This window comes from Typopeltis vanoorti, chromosome 21, assembly GCF_054136105.1.
Source record: "Typopeltis vanoorti isolate ZY-2024b chromosome 21, IOZ_Tvanoo_1.0, whole genome shotgun sequence".
Taxonomy (NCBI): Eukaryota; Metazoa; Arthropoda; class Arachnida; order Uropygi; family Thelyphonidae; genus Typopeltis; species Typopeltis vanoorti.
Window position 1 is genome coordinate 91,090,191 of NC_143569.1, and position 17,687 is coordinate 91,107,877.

The 17,687-nt window shown below is 38.1% G+C and overlaps 2 protein-coding genes across 6 annotated transcripts in view; one reads left to right on the forward strand and one right to left on the reverse strand.

Annotated features, from left to right (window-relative positions):
* The window catches only part of LOC150095101 (retinol dehydrogenase 13-like), a 161,033-nt gene that overhangs the window by 115,119 nt on the left and 28,227 nt on the right, over positions 1 to 17,687 (forward strand). The gene's annotated exons all lie outside the window — the stretch shown is intronic.
* LOC150095102 (protein max-like) overlaps positions 1 to 17,687 on the reverse strand; it is a 115,356-nt gene that overhangs the window by 39,317 nt on the left and 58,352 nt on the right. For 3 of the 5 annotated variants that reach the window (XM_090411556.1, XM_090411555.1, XM_090411558.1), the window contains 2 exons: positions 13,919 to 14,042; positions 3,453 to 3,638 (listed from right to left, as the gene is read on the reverse strand). In XM_090411556.1, the coding sequence (XP_090267682.1) occupies positions 3,453 to 3,638; positions 13,919 to 14,042 (310 nt within the window). The remainder of the gene's footprint in view (positions 1 to 3,452; positions 3,639 to 13,918; positions 14,043 to 17,687) is intronic. The other 2 variants (XM_090411557.1, XM_090411559.1) reach the window with 2 other exon arrangements.

Here is a 17,687-nt window from a genome sequence, read left to right on the forward strand (position 1 = left end):
CCCCCCCCCCCCCCCACCCCCCCCCCCCCCCACCCCCCCCCCCCCCCACCCCCCCCCCCCCCCACCCCCCCCCCCCCCCACCCCCCCCCCCCCCCACCCCCCCCCCCCCCCACCCCCCCCCCCCCCCACCCCCCCCCCCCCCCACCCCCCCCCCCCCCCACCCCCCCCCCCCCCCACCCCCCCCCCCCCCCACCCCCCCCCCCCCCCACCCCCCCCCCCCCCCACCCCCCCCCCCCCCCACCCCCCCCCCCCCCCACCCCCCCCCCCCCCCACCCCCCCCCCCCCCCACCCCCCCCCCCCCCCACCCCCCCCCCCCCCCACCCCCCCCCCCCCCCACCCCCCCCCCCCCCCACCCCCCCCCCCCCCCACCCCCCCCCCCCCCCACCCCCCCCCCCCCCCACCCCCCCCCCCCCCCACCCCCCCCCCCCCCCACCCCCCCCATAGCTCCACTCAGGTCTCCTAAGGATAGCATCCCTTTTTACAAACATCCAGGAGTATATAGAATACCATACTTTGTGTTATGGCCTAAGCTGGGCAGGCAAGCCATGGATTTGAAGCAAGAAGGAAAGAACACGAAGATGTTGAGCATAAAAGAAGAGAAAGAGCTAGTCTGGCCAACCATAACTTATCCACTAACCAGACAGTAAACTGGGCTTCTAATTCTATTACAGTTGTCCATTCACACAGATCTTTGAACAGGAATCAGTCTTATATTAAATGACACCTGGAATCCTCTGATCCAAAGGATTTGATGAGACATCTTAGATTTCTGTTTTGCCAACAATTACCTCCAGTCTTTGCATGATGACAGTTAATTCATGGCATGCAACTTCACATTTGTGTTTAGGATGAGTCAACTGATCTTCCTTTGTAATGATTTTTCAGTGTTTAAGAAACTTTGTTATTTTTTTATATATATCTTTTCAGCTTATTTAAACCCTTATGAAGCCAACAGTTTTAGTGAGCAAAAGTCAGATATTAGTTTTAAAATAAATGACTAATATAAAAAAGAATACTGTAATCAGTTTTTTAGTTGTAAAAATCTCTCAAACATGAAGAGGTTTCTTCTTTTTCCTCAACATTCTGCTTCAACTCAAAATACTATTGATCGACCAACCTCTCATGTTATGGGATCATAAAAATCGGTTGTTTCCTTTCCCAATTCAGAGTTGATAGCTCTGAACTGTGAAATACAGCTGATTCTCAATATAACATATATAGAATGAATTTCTTTTGTATGCACTAAAAAGTCCTAGCCAAAATCTCCATAGCATCAATAACTAAGAATATTATTATAACAAACTGTTCCTGCTCCCTGTGAGCTTCTAGTACAAATTGACTACAACATTTAAAAAAAAAAAAGAAGACATATGCTACACACTCAGCAATTGCTACTCAGTTCATGTGTCACTGAATATTTTCGAAATTAGTTTGCTTAAATTCTATAAATGCAAATGACACACACTAAAGTAAAATATGAGAAATACAATTGTTAATAATTATATTTCTCACATTTCTTATCATAAATGTAATAAGTATGTTTTTAGGTGATTTTCACCATGAGGAGATTTATATCAACTTTAATAAATAACCAGGTTTGACTTGCTTCATAGGAGAAACATTCATTTTTAATTTAAAAAAAAAAAGTCCGAGTCAAACCAGGTTAATTCCTAAGTAAAAGATACCTATTTCTCTGCTTGGGGTTTTATATAAAGTGCCCAGATTTTAATATTTCAGAAGGGTTAGTTATCAAAATGATGGTATGTTTAACTTGCTATTAACAGGCCTTAATTTCAGAAAGAATGATATTTCCACATCTCAACTTAGAAATAAGTTACAAGTAACATTAGAAGTGTTCCTATTTTTAGTAGCCCAGTTGGTAGGTGCCCTTACGTTGGAAAGCTATGGGTTTGTTTGTTTTTTTTATCCTGGAAGTCTGACTATAGAATATATGCAATTAACAGGCTGTGTATTATAGTATTAATTATATCAATGGTATTAAACTTGATTGTCATAAAGAGGAGGGAAAATTTCAAATATTTGGGAGTGTGCATTATAGTGATATAAGTTCAGATTTGGGAAATATCAAGGAGCATTTCTCAGGGCCTAAACCTTGTCAATAGTCCAAGTAATCTACTTTGGGACAGTGAGGTCCCACTGAAGTGCATGTTTTTGACTAACAAAAGTTAATTCTTTTCTATTCTGTCTTAAGCAATAGCAACTTAGAAGGAGAACAGTGAAAATCTTGAGAACAATGTTGGCAGAATTAAGAAAAGACAATAAAAGAAACATGGACATTTGAAAATAATGAATTCAGAAATACTAAGAATGTGTGACATGAAAGTTAAGTATGAACTAGGTTTCTACAAAGCCATCTTATATGACCATGAGGATGAGTTGGCTAAGGATTAGATAATTCATTAGTTCTAAAAACCCAGAATGAAACCTTTCAGGCTTCTTAATAAAATGGTTCAAAATAAAGTATATTTGAAGCACACTGAGCATTATAATGTAAGAAATAAATACTGCTAGTTGGTTGAGATTATTGCGTGGAAGTTTTACTTCCTTCGGGCTTATTTGTACCTAAAATGTTAGTGTTTCACTGGCTTTCTTACAGCTACAAATTTCAAAAAGTTCCAATTCTTAGATCTACCACAAGTCTCAGTAATACTGTAGAAAACTGCAATAAATTTAGCCATCATTATATAATCAATGGCTAAATCATCTACAGCTAAGATTATGATGTGATATAAAGATAAATAAAAAGTGAAAAAAAAATTTTTTTCTTCCTGAACATTGATAATAACAGGCATTTATTCACTATATAGACAATACATAAATATGAAACACCTATCACGGGCAATGAGAAAAACTTCAAAATGTACACCTTTGAATGTTGGCTCAATACAGATGAATATGAAACCCTGTTTGTGCTTCTGAATTCAGTTATTGCAAGCCAAATTTAATGGTTGATGTTTTTTTTTTTTTTTTTTTTAAATACATATTATATAAATACCCCCTCCCAAAAACATAATTAAACAAACTATAAAATGGGATCTTTGGTAATCATTTATAAATATAACAGGAAAAATATGGTACCACCATTTTTGTAGTGATGGCTGCTTTGCTACTAAAAAAAATCTCGGAAAAAATTAAAACACTGATAAACGTACTGTACATACAAAATGCTGCAGGTACGAAAAACATTTTTTTTTTTTTTTTAAACAGGCTCCTTCAGTCACATGAGATCTAACTGGTTTTCCAGTCTTCTTTAAATTACCAACTGCCTGTTTGTTTCAGTAATGAAGTTCCATTGTAAAAAGTGTCCTAACACAAGAGGAAACAAGATCCTATCAGATCACACACGCAACATGGCGTGAAACAAAAGTTCTTGTGAATGAAAATCTAGTTTTTTGTTTTAATTTACAGTTCCTATGTTCTAACTGGCGTACCACTTGGACTTGTCTTCATCCTCTTTCTCCGTCCCTCTTTGGAATCATCCATATCAGAACTTTCAGAACCAGATCCACCATCAAAAGCTGAGATTGCATCACCTTTGCTGTTGAGATGTGAAGATGCCTCCAGTACAGTAGAAGCTGCAAAATTTCCAGTAGATTTTGCTTTTTCCAATGTCCGTACTAAAACAAGATATATCACAATAACTGAGTTAATGTTACCTAGAACTATCATTAATTAATTCACTATTTTCATTGTGTATTCAACATACACTCATGAGCAGTTGAATTAGAGATACTTACCTAGTAGCGGTAGCACCCACTTTTGCCTTATAACGGCACCGATGCAGCGTGGCATGGACTCCACAAGGCACCAGAAGCATTAGGGAACCAAACTGATCCGTGACCGCTGCACAGCCTCCCACAATGCACGGAGATTGGTCTGAGCAGGGTCCAGGGAGCGTATCTCTTGACAGCATCCCAGATGTGTTCAATAGGATTGAGGTCGGGGGCCAGCTCCACGAACATCCTCACGTCTGTGGAGTGTTCATCCACCTACTCGGCCACAATTTGGGAGTGGTGGGCCGGTGCATTGTCTTGCTGTAGGTACAGGTCTCCTGCAGGGTGCTGTAGGTACAGAAATGGGTGCACATGATTTGACAGCAGGTCCCTGTATCGTTCGCCAGTGAGAGATGATGCTAGATCTACCAGGGGACCCATTTCCTCCCATGTAAACAGTCCCCATACAAGGATACCACCATCACCGGCCTGAACTGTACCCTGCTGGTACGAGGGATCCATCGCTTCATGTGCTTGGTGACGCACTCATACCCTGCCATCGGTATGTACCAACGTGTACCTCGACTCATCAGTCCAGGTGACCTTTTTCCATACGTCGAGGGTCCAATGGCAGTGTTCCTGCACCCATGCTAATCGTTGTGCCTTGTGACGTGCAGTGAACAGAGGTACCCTAGTCAGCGGCGACTTCTGTATCCCATAGCGAGGAGATGGTTCTGGATGGTGTGGCTGCTCACACGTCACTGTTGTCCAGCATTGAACTGGCGAGTGATCGGCGACACTGTGGCCTGTCTATCCGCTGTTACCATCCGAGCTAGCCGACGTTGTACACCATGGCAGTTTTACCCGCCGGCTGTGGTTTTACCCGATTCCATGTACTCGTGGTACACTCTTGACACAGTGGCCTGTGAAAAGCCCAGTGCCTGCATGACTTTGGAGAAGGAGTGCCCTATATGTCTGGCCGCGATAGAATTCGCTGAGATCTCAAGTCTTCCCCATGCTGTGCTCGACTATTACTCAGACGGTCAGTACAAGGTCTGACGACATCCCCCATCACGTGCCACGTAGCACTATTCCATTTGCCGGGGCAACCACAGCACCATTTTGCCAACATGGCAGGTATCTCTAATTCAACTGCTCATGAGTGTATTGTCACTAAAGTTCTGAAAACCTGATATTGTTCTTCCATGTGGACAATATAATCAAGGCAGTAAATTTATATATTGTTTATTACACAGCTACTTCTTACTGAACTGGGTTTTTTAATGATTGATTTAGATGGCATTGTCTTGGGGAAATCATATAAATAAAATAATTTATAATTGAGATGTAGAGAACTTCACAGTACACTGATTAATTTAAACTGATAATTTTGTTTACCATTTAATTCAAAATATATCCAATTTCTTCAGCCAGCTGAATATAATTTTACATGCTCCTCGGCTTATTTTAAAATGAAGCTACACTGACCATTTAGATACGAATTATTTGAAATATTCAGCGAAAAAAATCTTTCCTGGATTTTCCTTTTGTCCTCTAAAACATTTTGAACTTTTAAAGTTCATGTCAACCAGTTATCATTTCCATGTACAGTAGTATACAATCAATGGCCACTAAATTTAATTCACTTTTGAGTAATGAAGTTGCACTGAATGTATGACTTCATTACTCAAAACAAATTTCAGATATCAGCTCAACCAGATGACACAAAGAAAAGCTTGTTCTTGTTGGGTGTCTAATAGCAGGAAATAAATTCAAGATATACAGAAATGTTTTGGGAAAATCTAAAAAAGAGCACAGCTAGCTGACTTTCTGTTCAAGATATGGACTAGTCAATGTGTTCTAACATGCAATGTGCATAGATTCACATGAGACAATGCAAAAAAAGAAAGTCTTACTGACATGTTTCCTATATCTTCACACTGTTTCAGGAACAATAGTATACAGAGGATTTGAAAATAGACATGATCGGCATTTAGTTGTTATTATTATTATTAAGAGAGACCTCCAGGGAGTCAGGGACTCCTCGAGGGAAGTCACATAATACACACACAGACACAAGCTATCACACTTATTCTTGAATTCATTCACACTGCCTGCAACACACAACATCCAATGGTAATCCATTCCAATCACACCACCCTGTGAGAGAAAAATCTAGTCCTCATCCCCTTCTTAGCAGGATTCATTCTCAGATTCCAAGGATGCCCTCTTGTCCTTTTCCCACCCTCCATAAACTGAAATCCTGCATGACCCTTTCAGAAGTTTGTTGTAAGTCTCAATCATATCATCCCTCTTTCTCCTGTTTGCTAGTCTCTGCAGTCTACAAATTCTCAATCTGTCTTCATAATCACTATCCCACAATCCCGATATCATTTTTAACACTCTCCTTTGCACTCTCCACTGCATCAGAATCACAACTGAGACCAGACCTGAGCACAATAGTCCAAATGAGATCTATATCTTTAGTTTTATGTTACTTAACTCCAATTCCTTTTACAATATTTTGACACCTTCATTATATTTATCATTCTTTCCTAAATCTTCCTGTTTTGAGCTGTATAAAATTGAAAGTCGAGCAGCTTTCAGAGGTGAACTGTAAACTTAAGTATTTGGAGACCCAGTGGTAAAATCAAAATGTTGACTGGTTCAGCTAGGGAGGCAAAGTGAAGTTGTTTACATATATAGAAAAATCAGAATTTTATGGCAAGCTCAAGAGGTTAAAGAAGCAGGCCTTGAAAAAAATTATATTGAATGTTCCTGCAAGCAAGTCCAAAAGTGCCCTGAGAGAACACAGGGAAAAATGTATGAAAGCTAAGCTATGGATTAAAGTAACTAGTCATGGTAAGAGATAACTCTAATAAGAAAATATTCTGGACACTATCGAGGAAAGCTTAGAAATGGAGGAAAGATTACTGTCCACCAACAGGCCAGCTCCCCAGAGCTCAGTCGGTACATTCTTCCTGGATATTTTCTAACACTTATTTAATTATATCCTTATCTTTAGTTTTATGTTACTTAACTCCAATTCCCTCTATAGTATTCCCCTCCCCTCTTTCTGAGATTTTAACACCTTCATTATATTTATATTCTACATTATTTCCTAAATTTTCCCAGGGCCTTAACTACTATTACACTAACTTAGCATTCTTACATTTATCTCTGTATTCTCACAAGCATCTGCTGTGACTCACTTGCCAGGAAGTTTCAATATACTTCGTAGAAAGTTTTCACTTCGTTACAAAGTAAATTATATCTGACAAGAAATAATGTTTGATCCTTTATCCAAGTGTAAGCAAACAAAGTTGGCATGCGAAGTATCTTCACAACTAGGCTTCTTGTGTATACAGGCCACTGACTTCACATCAATTGCTTTTGGTATCTGATAATGCAAAGCACACTTCCTTTCAGCTGTGTATATTTAAAAATATACATAGTCTATATAGTTTACATCTGAAACTTCTTAACCATGATCCTTTTTATCAGTTTTGTAAATAGAGCTTCAAGATTAAAGTTACGCAGCAAGGAACTTTTGAAACCAGAAAATCAAAAGGGATCAAAAAGAATTCTGAGTTTAGCATTCTGACATCAGATATCAAATATTACAACCACATTGTGAATACCATCCTTATGATAATCATAAACTACATCAATTGCACTGTGCAGGTAAGGCTGTCAGGTGAGTGTCTGAGCAGTGGTGCACATCATTTATATATTTGCATTTAAGTCATGAATGTCAGATCAAGTGGAAGTGTTTTTGATGTTTCTATATTAACAATGTAGTTATTAAGTGATGGCTACATTTAGATACACAAATCGAGTGTACAAGAATGTCAGATATATTACAGCACTAACAATATTGTTCCACTCCATTACTATCCCACCATTTCAAATTTTGTTTAGTTAGTACCCTTGTTTATGGGTACTAACTAAACAGTGCCAGAATGCTATTTAGCTTCTTTTTTTTTTTTTTTAAATAGAGTTTATGGCATTAAAAATAATCAATGTTGTCTGAAACATCTCTTTCTCAAACACCATACAGAGTAAAAACTGTCTTTATTCTGTATGGCTTGTTTTATAAGTAGCCACCTTGTATCATAGCATTTAAAAAAAATCCAGTTCTTTCATATTTGTAGAAATGGCTTGGTCATTTCTACAATGAGGTGAATTTTGTAACCTCCTAAATTAATGGAGATTCTATAATAAATTATTACTCATGAGTGGATCAAGAGCTGGATATGTTACTGACTTGATAACAAAGCAGAGGCTTTACTTGTTGTCAAAGCCAGAAAATTATAAGGCTCTTCATGTATAGGCTATTCTATTTGTAAAAAAACATTAGCAAATGAATTTTGAAGAGATTTTTTTCAAATTAAATGAAAAGCAGAAAACATATTTCAAGATGCAAAACTAACTGAATTTTGGTGTGTGTGTGTGTGTGTGTGTATATATATATATATATATATATATATATATATTTAGAAAGATATTTAATGACTAAAAAACCAAGAATTAATTAAAAGCTTTAATGATAAAAAATACAACTAGTTTCGGCTTTTTACAGCCTTCATCAGGTATCTTCTTAGGAAGAGGAAATAATAATAAAAACTGAAGATTCTAAAAAACTGAGAAGCAGAGATAAATTGCAGTACATAATTGAAATAAAAAACGTATTAACATTCAACTTGTTCTATTTTATGTGCCATTGTTTGTTGTATGCATAGTAGCAGACTCTCGAGAACGCCAGTACTAAATAACAGCAGTATAGCTATCAGGGATGTTATAGCTTAAATTGTTGTTTAAATGTTCACGGTTAAGGACGATCTCCCTAGATTCCACTATCTTTCTTTCAAATTCATCATGGCAGCAGAAAATTATTTCAGATCTGTCCCAGGAAATTGAGTTACCTTGAAAATCATCATGTGGATTGTTAGAGAAGAGAATAAGGCTGGATAAGGCACTGGCATGCGATCTTTTATAGGAGATGTCTCTTTTGGCTCAAAGTCCTTAAGAAATACAACATCAGGACGTTATTCACTACAGTTCCAAAAATCCAATCTCTTATAAGCCACCCTAAGCAATAGCATCACAATCTGAAATATCCTGGCGTATATAAACTATGGTGTGCCTTATTATGGTCAAACTAATAAGTCTATTGAACTTCGTATGGAGCAACATAAAAGAGACATCTCCTATAAAAGATCACATGCCAGCACATTGTCCAGCCATATTCTCTTCTCTAACAATCCAAATGATGATTTTCAAGGTCATCCAATTTCCTGGGACAGATCTGAAATCATTTTCCGCTGCCATGATGAATTTGAAAGAAAGATTGTCGAATCCAGGGAGATCATCCTTAACCGTGAACATTTAAACAACAATTTAACATCCCTGATAGCCATACTGCTGTTATTCAGTACTGGCGTTCTCGAGAGTCTGCTACCACGCATACAACAAACAATGGCACGTAAAATAGAACAAGTTGAATGTTAATACGTTTTTTATTTCAATTATGAACTGCAATTTATCTCTGCTTCTCAGTTTTTTAGAATCTTCAGTTTTTATTATTGTTTCCTATTCCTAACCTGATGAAGTTAAATGATGAAGGCTGTAAAAAGCCGAAACTAGTTGTGTTTTTTATCATTAAAGCTTTTAATTAATTCTCGGTTTTTTAGTCATTAAATATCTTTCTAAATGTATCACAGTAACCGAGTCAATGCTCATGAATATATATATATATGCTTAAGGGTCAAAGCTGTATAACTGAGAGGAGACCTCCACATAGCCTTTAGGAATGCGAAGAACCGACCAGGTCTTCTGACCTAATGTCCAATCCTCACCTTCTCGTGGTGCACCCTGTTGGGTATCTACCTGGATATTGAACGAACGAGGATGGGCTGGCAATTTGGGATTTAGCCAACCAAATTATATTCTTATTGGCTTAAACCAATATATACAAAATGATGGTACAACATGACAAAATTTCATGCTGGCTGGGGCATAGCCAGGTTAAACAAGGCCCCCATTGTTTTCGGCAGAGAACCAGGGCGAACAGCAAAAAGTCAGCTACTGGAACAAATCTGAAAGCACACCCCAACTCAACATTACCAGTGTTAAAGATCAGTACTATCAACATAAGAAGCCTGAATGGCAAAGAAATGGAGCTAGCTGAGGAATTAGATAAGTACCAGATCGACATAATAGGGGTAACTGAAACAAAAAAGACAAAAACTGGTGAGCTCTTTCTGAGCAATAAATATAAAATGTTATATTCAGGCAATGACAATCAAGAAAAAGGAGTAGCCATAGTATTCAACACAAAATACAAAGGTAATCTTCTTGAATGGCAGGCATCTCAAGTAGAGTGATGTAGGCAAAAATCAGAATAGGGAATTGGACAATGAGATTTATTTGTGCCTATGGTCCCACAGAAGGTTCTACTAAGGTAGAAATGGAGGAATTTTTTTGATACTTTAGAGAAAGCAAGTGACACAATGAAAAAGGAAAAGTTGGTCCTTGCTGGGGATCTAAATAGCAGAGTAGGAAATGATTGTCAGACAAAGTGTTTTGGGAAAATTTGGAGAAAAGAGCAAAGCTAATAATGGCAAAAAAACCGTTGGATTCCTGCTCAGGACATGGACTGGTTATTACTAACACAATGTTCCAACATACAAATGTGCACAAATTCACATGGAGAGAAGAGGCAAGGAATAAGAAAAGTCTCAATGACTATGTTATTGTTGATAGTGATGTTTTCTCCCTGGTGCAACACCAGAGTGTACAGAGGATTTGAAATTGGAAGTGATCACTATTTAGTCTTGAGCAGGATAAAATTGAATTTCATATTGAAAAGAATAACACGTAAGAAAGTTTTAAAGCGAATAAAAGTTGAGCAGCTCTCAGATGTGAACTGTAGACTAAAATACAGAAATATTATTGAAGAAAAAATGAAAGAGTTTGAGAACAGGAACCAAACCTTTGTATGTAAACAGATGAACCTACAGGCTTCTTGGTTTTATAGACCTGAATTTGTCCAAGAGAAACCTCTTCACAGTGAGGTCACTGCATGGTGTGCGGTTTCTGGGTATGGCATAATTGGGCCATACTTCATTGAAGAGTGTGGGATAACCATGACAATGATGTAGCAAACACCACATCAAGAATGTGTTGATTTGGTTCACTCAGGATTTGCATAAGATGTGTCGTACAAAAAAACATTCCATTTCATGCACAGGTATTCCAACAGGACATAGTAACCTGTCACACATCATATTTATCAGAAAACTTCTCCAGGAGACTCATTTTAAGGTTCACAGAATTCTCGTACCCCTACCCCTTCACGTTTCCCTGATCTCACATCACTTGATGCCTTCGTTTGGGGTATATTGAAGAAATGGGTATTCTACCATGACCTGCCTTCCAACCTTGATGAACTAAGGGATAAAATTACACGATATGTCCAACAGATTTCCAAACCCTTATTCTCCAAGATGACAGAGAACCTTCAAGACAAGGTGCCAATTTTGAGTACATAATCTACCATCGTTAATGCTTTGTTCGACCAGTATTCCACTGACGGTTGTGAATGCACATGTCATGCGTAAACATGATCTGGTTCTGGTTTTTTCCTTTCAGTCGTTTCCTACCATAGGTGACTTTGTAGGCATTGCCCACAAAGTATTCCTGGTGAGATTTTTACAGGGTAGTTCACCATTGCTTTCCCCACTCCTCCAATTTTATCCGGGCTCGGGACTGGCATATGGCTGGGACGTATTCATGACTGTAATCCATGTGTGTTCACAGGGCCAGTTTGCCTGTTCTGAAGGATAAAAAGCCTGAGTTTCCGGATGAACCCTCCCCCCTTACCTCCATATGAGACCAGATAACTCACCTTTCGTCGAAAGCGACCAGAAATATCATGTTTACCATGATATCATGATGGTAAATATGATATTCTTTGTTAATAACCTGTTTAACATATATAATCCATAACATATATTGTCGTAGTTATTCAGTGATGTTTTTTGTGCCATACTGTATTATCTGACATTAAAGCAACTTATATAACCACAAGAACAACCTTTAAGATATGTCTTAAAGGGTTTTAAGACATATAAACATAATCTAAAACTCTGACATGTCTTCAATATAAGAAGACATGGCAAAGGTTTTGAAGACAGAAGTGCAGGCCATCATCAAGTTTTTCGTGCTGCAAGAAAAGTCTGCAACTGAGATTCACCAAATTTTGTGTGAGACTTTAGGGGACTATGCCCCAACATATCCAACAGTTGCCAGGTGGGTGGCCTAGTTTAAAACTGATCATTCTGAGACCACAGATGCTGCCAGGTCAGGAAGACCATCCACAGCGATCACATCTGAAAACATCGATGCAGTGCATGCCATGATCCTTGATGATAGATGAATACCAGCCAAAAACATTGCAAAGACTGGGATAATCCAGGGAAACGAGTTGGGGTCATTATTCACCAACATCCAGACATGCAGAACCTCTCAGCAAAGTGGGTCCCCAAATGAATGCTGTTTGAATGCTGTCCAAAAGAGAGAACGTGTGCGATCATCTCAAGGGATTTTTGGATCATTGTGAGAAATCAGCTACAAATTTTTTGGTGTCACAAATCTATTGTGACCATTGATGAAACAGGCTTCATCACTATGACACAGAGACCAGTCAATGGAATGGAGCCACAAAGGTTCTCCATGGCAAAAGAAGTTCCAAACCCAAAAGTCAGCAGGGAAAGTTCTTGCCATTGACTTTTGGGATATGGATGGTGTAACACTTACCAAGTACCTCAAAAAAAGGTGAAGCTGTTACAGTAGCAGTTTATTCAACAGCTCTGAAGGAATTGGAGGTGCTGAAGGAAAAACGCTGTGGGAAACTGAGCAGAGACATGTTGTTTTTGCAGGACAATGCAACTACTCACACTGCCAAAGAAACCCAACAGATGATACATAACTTGGGCTTTCAATGTCTGTCTCACCCATCCTATTTGCCAGACCTGGTCCATCTAACTACTTTCTATTCCCAAGTTTAAAGAAATGCAATTTACCACAGATGATAAAGTCACAGCTGCTGTCAGTCATATCAGCTGAGGACTGATTTGTGCAACAATGGAAAGACTTTTTTTTTCTCAGAGGATTGCAAATGATGTAGCAGTGTTGTAACAAGTGTATAGCACTTTGTAGGGAATATATATAAGTTACATGGTTCTACCTCAATTCCTTCATGGGGATTATCACAACTTTTTAGCTAGCAGTCTTCCAGCAATTAAAAAAGTAATTGTAAAAGTGGGAGTCTATTGTATATGTGCTTCACATTAGACAGTCTTGAAGGATACCATCTGGAGAGCAAAAGCATTATCTGAACAGCAAAATGGGGACTGAATATTATATTTAGAATGTGAACAAAATCAACATGGAACACGAGTATCCCTGATGCAAAACAAGTAAGTGTAAAGATGCTACTGCAAGAGAAAAACAAAACCGCAGAACACCCATGAAAGGTTTTGCTACAAACCTATAGTACATTTGTTCCATGGATAGGCTAAGGATTTCTCTCTATTTTTATTAATGTTTACTTAGTCTGCCACCTTGTTCTAAAAAACAAATATGGATCTTTTTCAAGCCACTTGCAAGCCTCCAGTAAGCAAACTGGTGGCCTCACATCATGTGATGAAACTCATCGCCTCAATACAATCACAAACATCCATGCCTACAGTGAAATTCAAACCTGCAGCCTGTTTGTTGGAGATGCCAGTCTACAATTCCCCTCCAAATGTACTTACTTCCATAACTATCTGAGGAGTAAACTAGTCACTGACTTCCATCACCAATAATCAACTAAATCTGAATCGAAATGAGAAGCCATATGAAAATTGCCGTATACATCGTTCTAGAATTTCTCTTGTGAGAAATCCTAGAATGGTAAATGAAACAGAAGTCTTCTTTGGAAAAAAAAAAAAAGGCAATAGGCTTGCTGTTTCATTTCCCTTGTCTTGTGTGCATGCATTGATCCTCAATCCAGATGGATCTTTCTACAATGTTTTTCCTGCTAATAACTGATGCATGAAGACTATAGAGTGTTAAGAACTATTTTTTTTTAAATGTAATACACTGAGTAATATCAGAGGTATTGGAATTCTACTTACTCTGTTCTTCTAAAAGCCTGTTTTGTCTTTTCAAGTCATCAATATCTTGCTGATGAGAAGAATTTTTCCTACGCATAAACTGTATATATTCAGCTGCTTTTTTCAAAATTTGTGCCCTAGATGCCTAATAAAAATAAATAAAACATTCCTTCAGTTTACTTTATCTAAAAGCATTTTGAATTTGAACTGGATATTAACAACTATGATTAGTCATATAAAGAGATCTTTCTAGGGCTTTAAATATTACAAACAAGATAGGAATACAATTTATATTTATAATTCTTCTCTCTCTAACATGGTATATTATGACCAATAATAAACTGGCTTCCTTTGATAACCTTACCTAATTTTGGTAATAAGGCAATTAATTCATCTCCATAGTCGGTTACATCTGACAATGTGATCTATTTTTAAGGAGGGAAATCTATCTCTGTATGAGGCTGCTAACTTACCTTCAGATTTAAAAAAAAAAACAGCCCCACCCCAAATATTAGACAAGATGAGAATCCTAGTCTTTCCAACCAAAGAACACTTTACTTGCTACTGGAGGCATTTGCACTCAACTCTGATGTTTTTCATGGAGTAAGTTTTTGAAACAAAACTGGTATTTATTAATAATTAATATTACATTAGTAATTAATGCTGTGTGCAGAATCAAGAGAAAAAGTGGTAGGTAAACTGGAAAGTTGGAGGAAAGTACTGGAAGAGAGAGGGGTATGAGGCTGAGAAGAAATAAGATAGAGTACATGTGTTGCAAGTGGATGGCAGCCAAGAGACAGATCTGGAGCTGCAAGGAAATGTCATCAGGAAGGTTAGTGCCTTTAGATACTTAGCTTCAGCAGTGAAAGAGGATGGAGTGGCTGAGAAAGAATTAGGATGCAGGACGGCTGAAGTACTATGTGATAAGAGGGTGCCGGTCAAACTAAAGGGAAAAATCTACAGGACAATGGTTGAGATTAGCTAAGACGTATGCTATGAAAACTGTATCCCCCCCCCCCGAGGAAAAATAACATCAGCAGGATGGATGTAGCAGAGATGAGAATACGTAGGTGGATGTGTGGTGTGACCAGAAAGGATCGTCTGTGAAATGACTATATAAGGAGAACGGTGAAAGTTACGAACTTAGGAGCAAAGATACAGGAGGCAAGGTTGAGATGGTTTGGTAATGTGATGAGGAGGGCGGATGAGTATGTGGAAAGAAAGGTCATGCAGAAGCTGATGGAAGAGGACCTGAGGATGAAGAACCTGGATGTGGTGACAGCCCAAGACAGAAGGAGACTCATTAGAAACAGCAACCCTGCTTAAGTGGAATAAGCTGAAGAAGAAGATTACATTAGTAATTTGCTTCTTCACGATAAGAATAAAGGCACAAATATAGTACAAAATAAGGTAAATTTCAGATAACTGAAATTTACCGTATTATTATTATCTGTGCTAAAGACATCTAGAAATATAACTAATGCTACATTTCAGTCATACAAAAACTATGCATAATAACTTCACTAGCAGTTTATATAATATAATAATAATAATATAAAACATAAATTTAGAATAAATCACAATTTAATCTGAGTTTTTACCTTTGTCCTTTGAGCATTTAGCAATATTAAAAAAAATATTTTTTTCCTTTCTTGTGAAACTAAACATTTGAACTGCATTTTTATAACAATTCCACTTTGAATCTTTAGTTTCATCAATTTCTTTTATAGTTCAGGTAGCTTTTGTCAAAGCAAAAATTAGTTGAAATCAAATTGAAATAACAAAATTCTAAAATGCATTTTAATGATATGCTTGTGACAGATGAATAACCAGATACACATAAATGCACAAGAAAACATCTTATATTATCTTTGGTTTATAATTATTGTAATAACAATGGTCTGCAGAGCTTGGTAGATAGGTTTTGATTGAGGCGAAGAAATACGATTGAGACATATAAGTCAGTGAGAAGAGGCATATCAAACAGGGAATTAGGTGAAAGAGAAATCATCCTTGGAAACTATACAAAATTGTGAGTAATAAAGTGAAAAGGAATTTTTGCATTGTGAGTAGAGTGAATGAATGGAATTTACTTCCAGGGTGGGTGGGTAGGTGGTGACAGTCCCAGTGCTGAATGTTTTCAAGGCAACTACAATTAGATGCAATTAGTTATGGCTCCATGCAGGCCCATAAACAAAATTCTAAATGCATTTTAATGATATGCTTGTGACAGATGAATAACCAGATACACATAAATGCACAAGAAAACATCTTATATTATCTTTGGTTTATAATTATTGTAATAACAATGGTCTGCAGAGCTTGGTAGATAGGTTTTGATTGAGGCGAAGAAATACGATTGAGACATATAAGTCAGTGAGAAGAGGCATATCAAACAGGGAATTAGGTGAAAGAGAAATCATCCTTGGAAACTATACAAAATTGTGAGTAATAAAGTGAAAAGGAATTTTTGCATTGTGAGTAGAGTGAATGAATGGAATTTACTTCCAGGGTGGGTGGGTAGGTGGTGACAGTTCCAGTGCTGAATGTTTTCAAGGCAACTACAATTAGATGCAATTAGTTATGGCTCCATGCAGGCCCATAAAAACAATAATACTATATACGAGGTGTGGCTATTAAATAACGAGACGTTGCAAAAATGTGGTTTTTATTACAATTGTACAACTTAATTGTTATCTCCTTCAACATACTCTCCTCCTATATCTATACTCCATTGCATACAAATTTTCCATTGTTGGAAGCAGTGCTGTAAGTCATCAGGTGTTATCTGCTTCATTACTGCTGATGTTTTCTCCTTTTACCACATTCACTGACTGAAAATGGATGCCCTTCAATGGGGATTTTAACTTTGGAAAAAGGTAAAAGTCACACTGAGGTTAGTCTGGCGAGTAAGGTAAATCGATGCACTGGAAAACTCCCACGTCACCGAGAATGAAAAAAGGAAGAATAAGCAAGTCAAAACTGAAGGCAATGCTGATCGTTTTTTTTTTATATCAATGGCATGGTAATGGTTGAATGGGTACCAGAGGGTCAGACAGTTAACCAACATTATTACCTTCAGGTTCTGGCTAGCTGAGAGAATGAGTGAGAAAGAAGAGACCCAATCTGTGGAAGAACAACACTTGTCTTCCACAGATTGGGTCATTTTGTCTTGATGGATTCTCCATCAAGACAAAAGCAGTATCTGGCTGATAAGAAGATCCCAGTGTTGGATCATACACCTTAGAATTAGGTGAAGTAAGACTTCACCTAATTCTAAGGTGAACTTAGCTCCATGCGACTTTTACCTTTTTCCAAAGTTGAAATCTGCATTGAAGGGCACCCATTTTCAGTCAGTGGATGAGGTAAAGGATAAAAAACGGCAGTGCTACTGAAGCAGATAACACCTGATGACTTGCAGCACTGCTTCCAACAATGGAAAATTCGTATAGATAAAGGAGGGGAGTAGGTTAAAGGGCATAACAATTAAGTTGTACAATTGTAAAATAATAAACCACATTTTGGCAACCGGTCTTGTTACACATTGTATATCTTCTACTGCAGCTTTTCCAACTTAAGTAGGATCGCTGTTTGTAGTGAATCTCCTCCACCACCTCCTGTCTTGAGCTGTAGCCACATCCAAGCTCTTCATCCTCAAGTCCTTCTTCACCATCTCCCCCACCTCTTCTTTGGCTGCCCGCACTTCCTTCTCCCCTGCACATCAATCTGCATGACCATTCTTCCCACGTACTCTTCCTCATCACATGACCAAACCATCTCAACCTTGCCT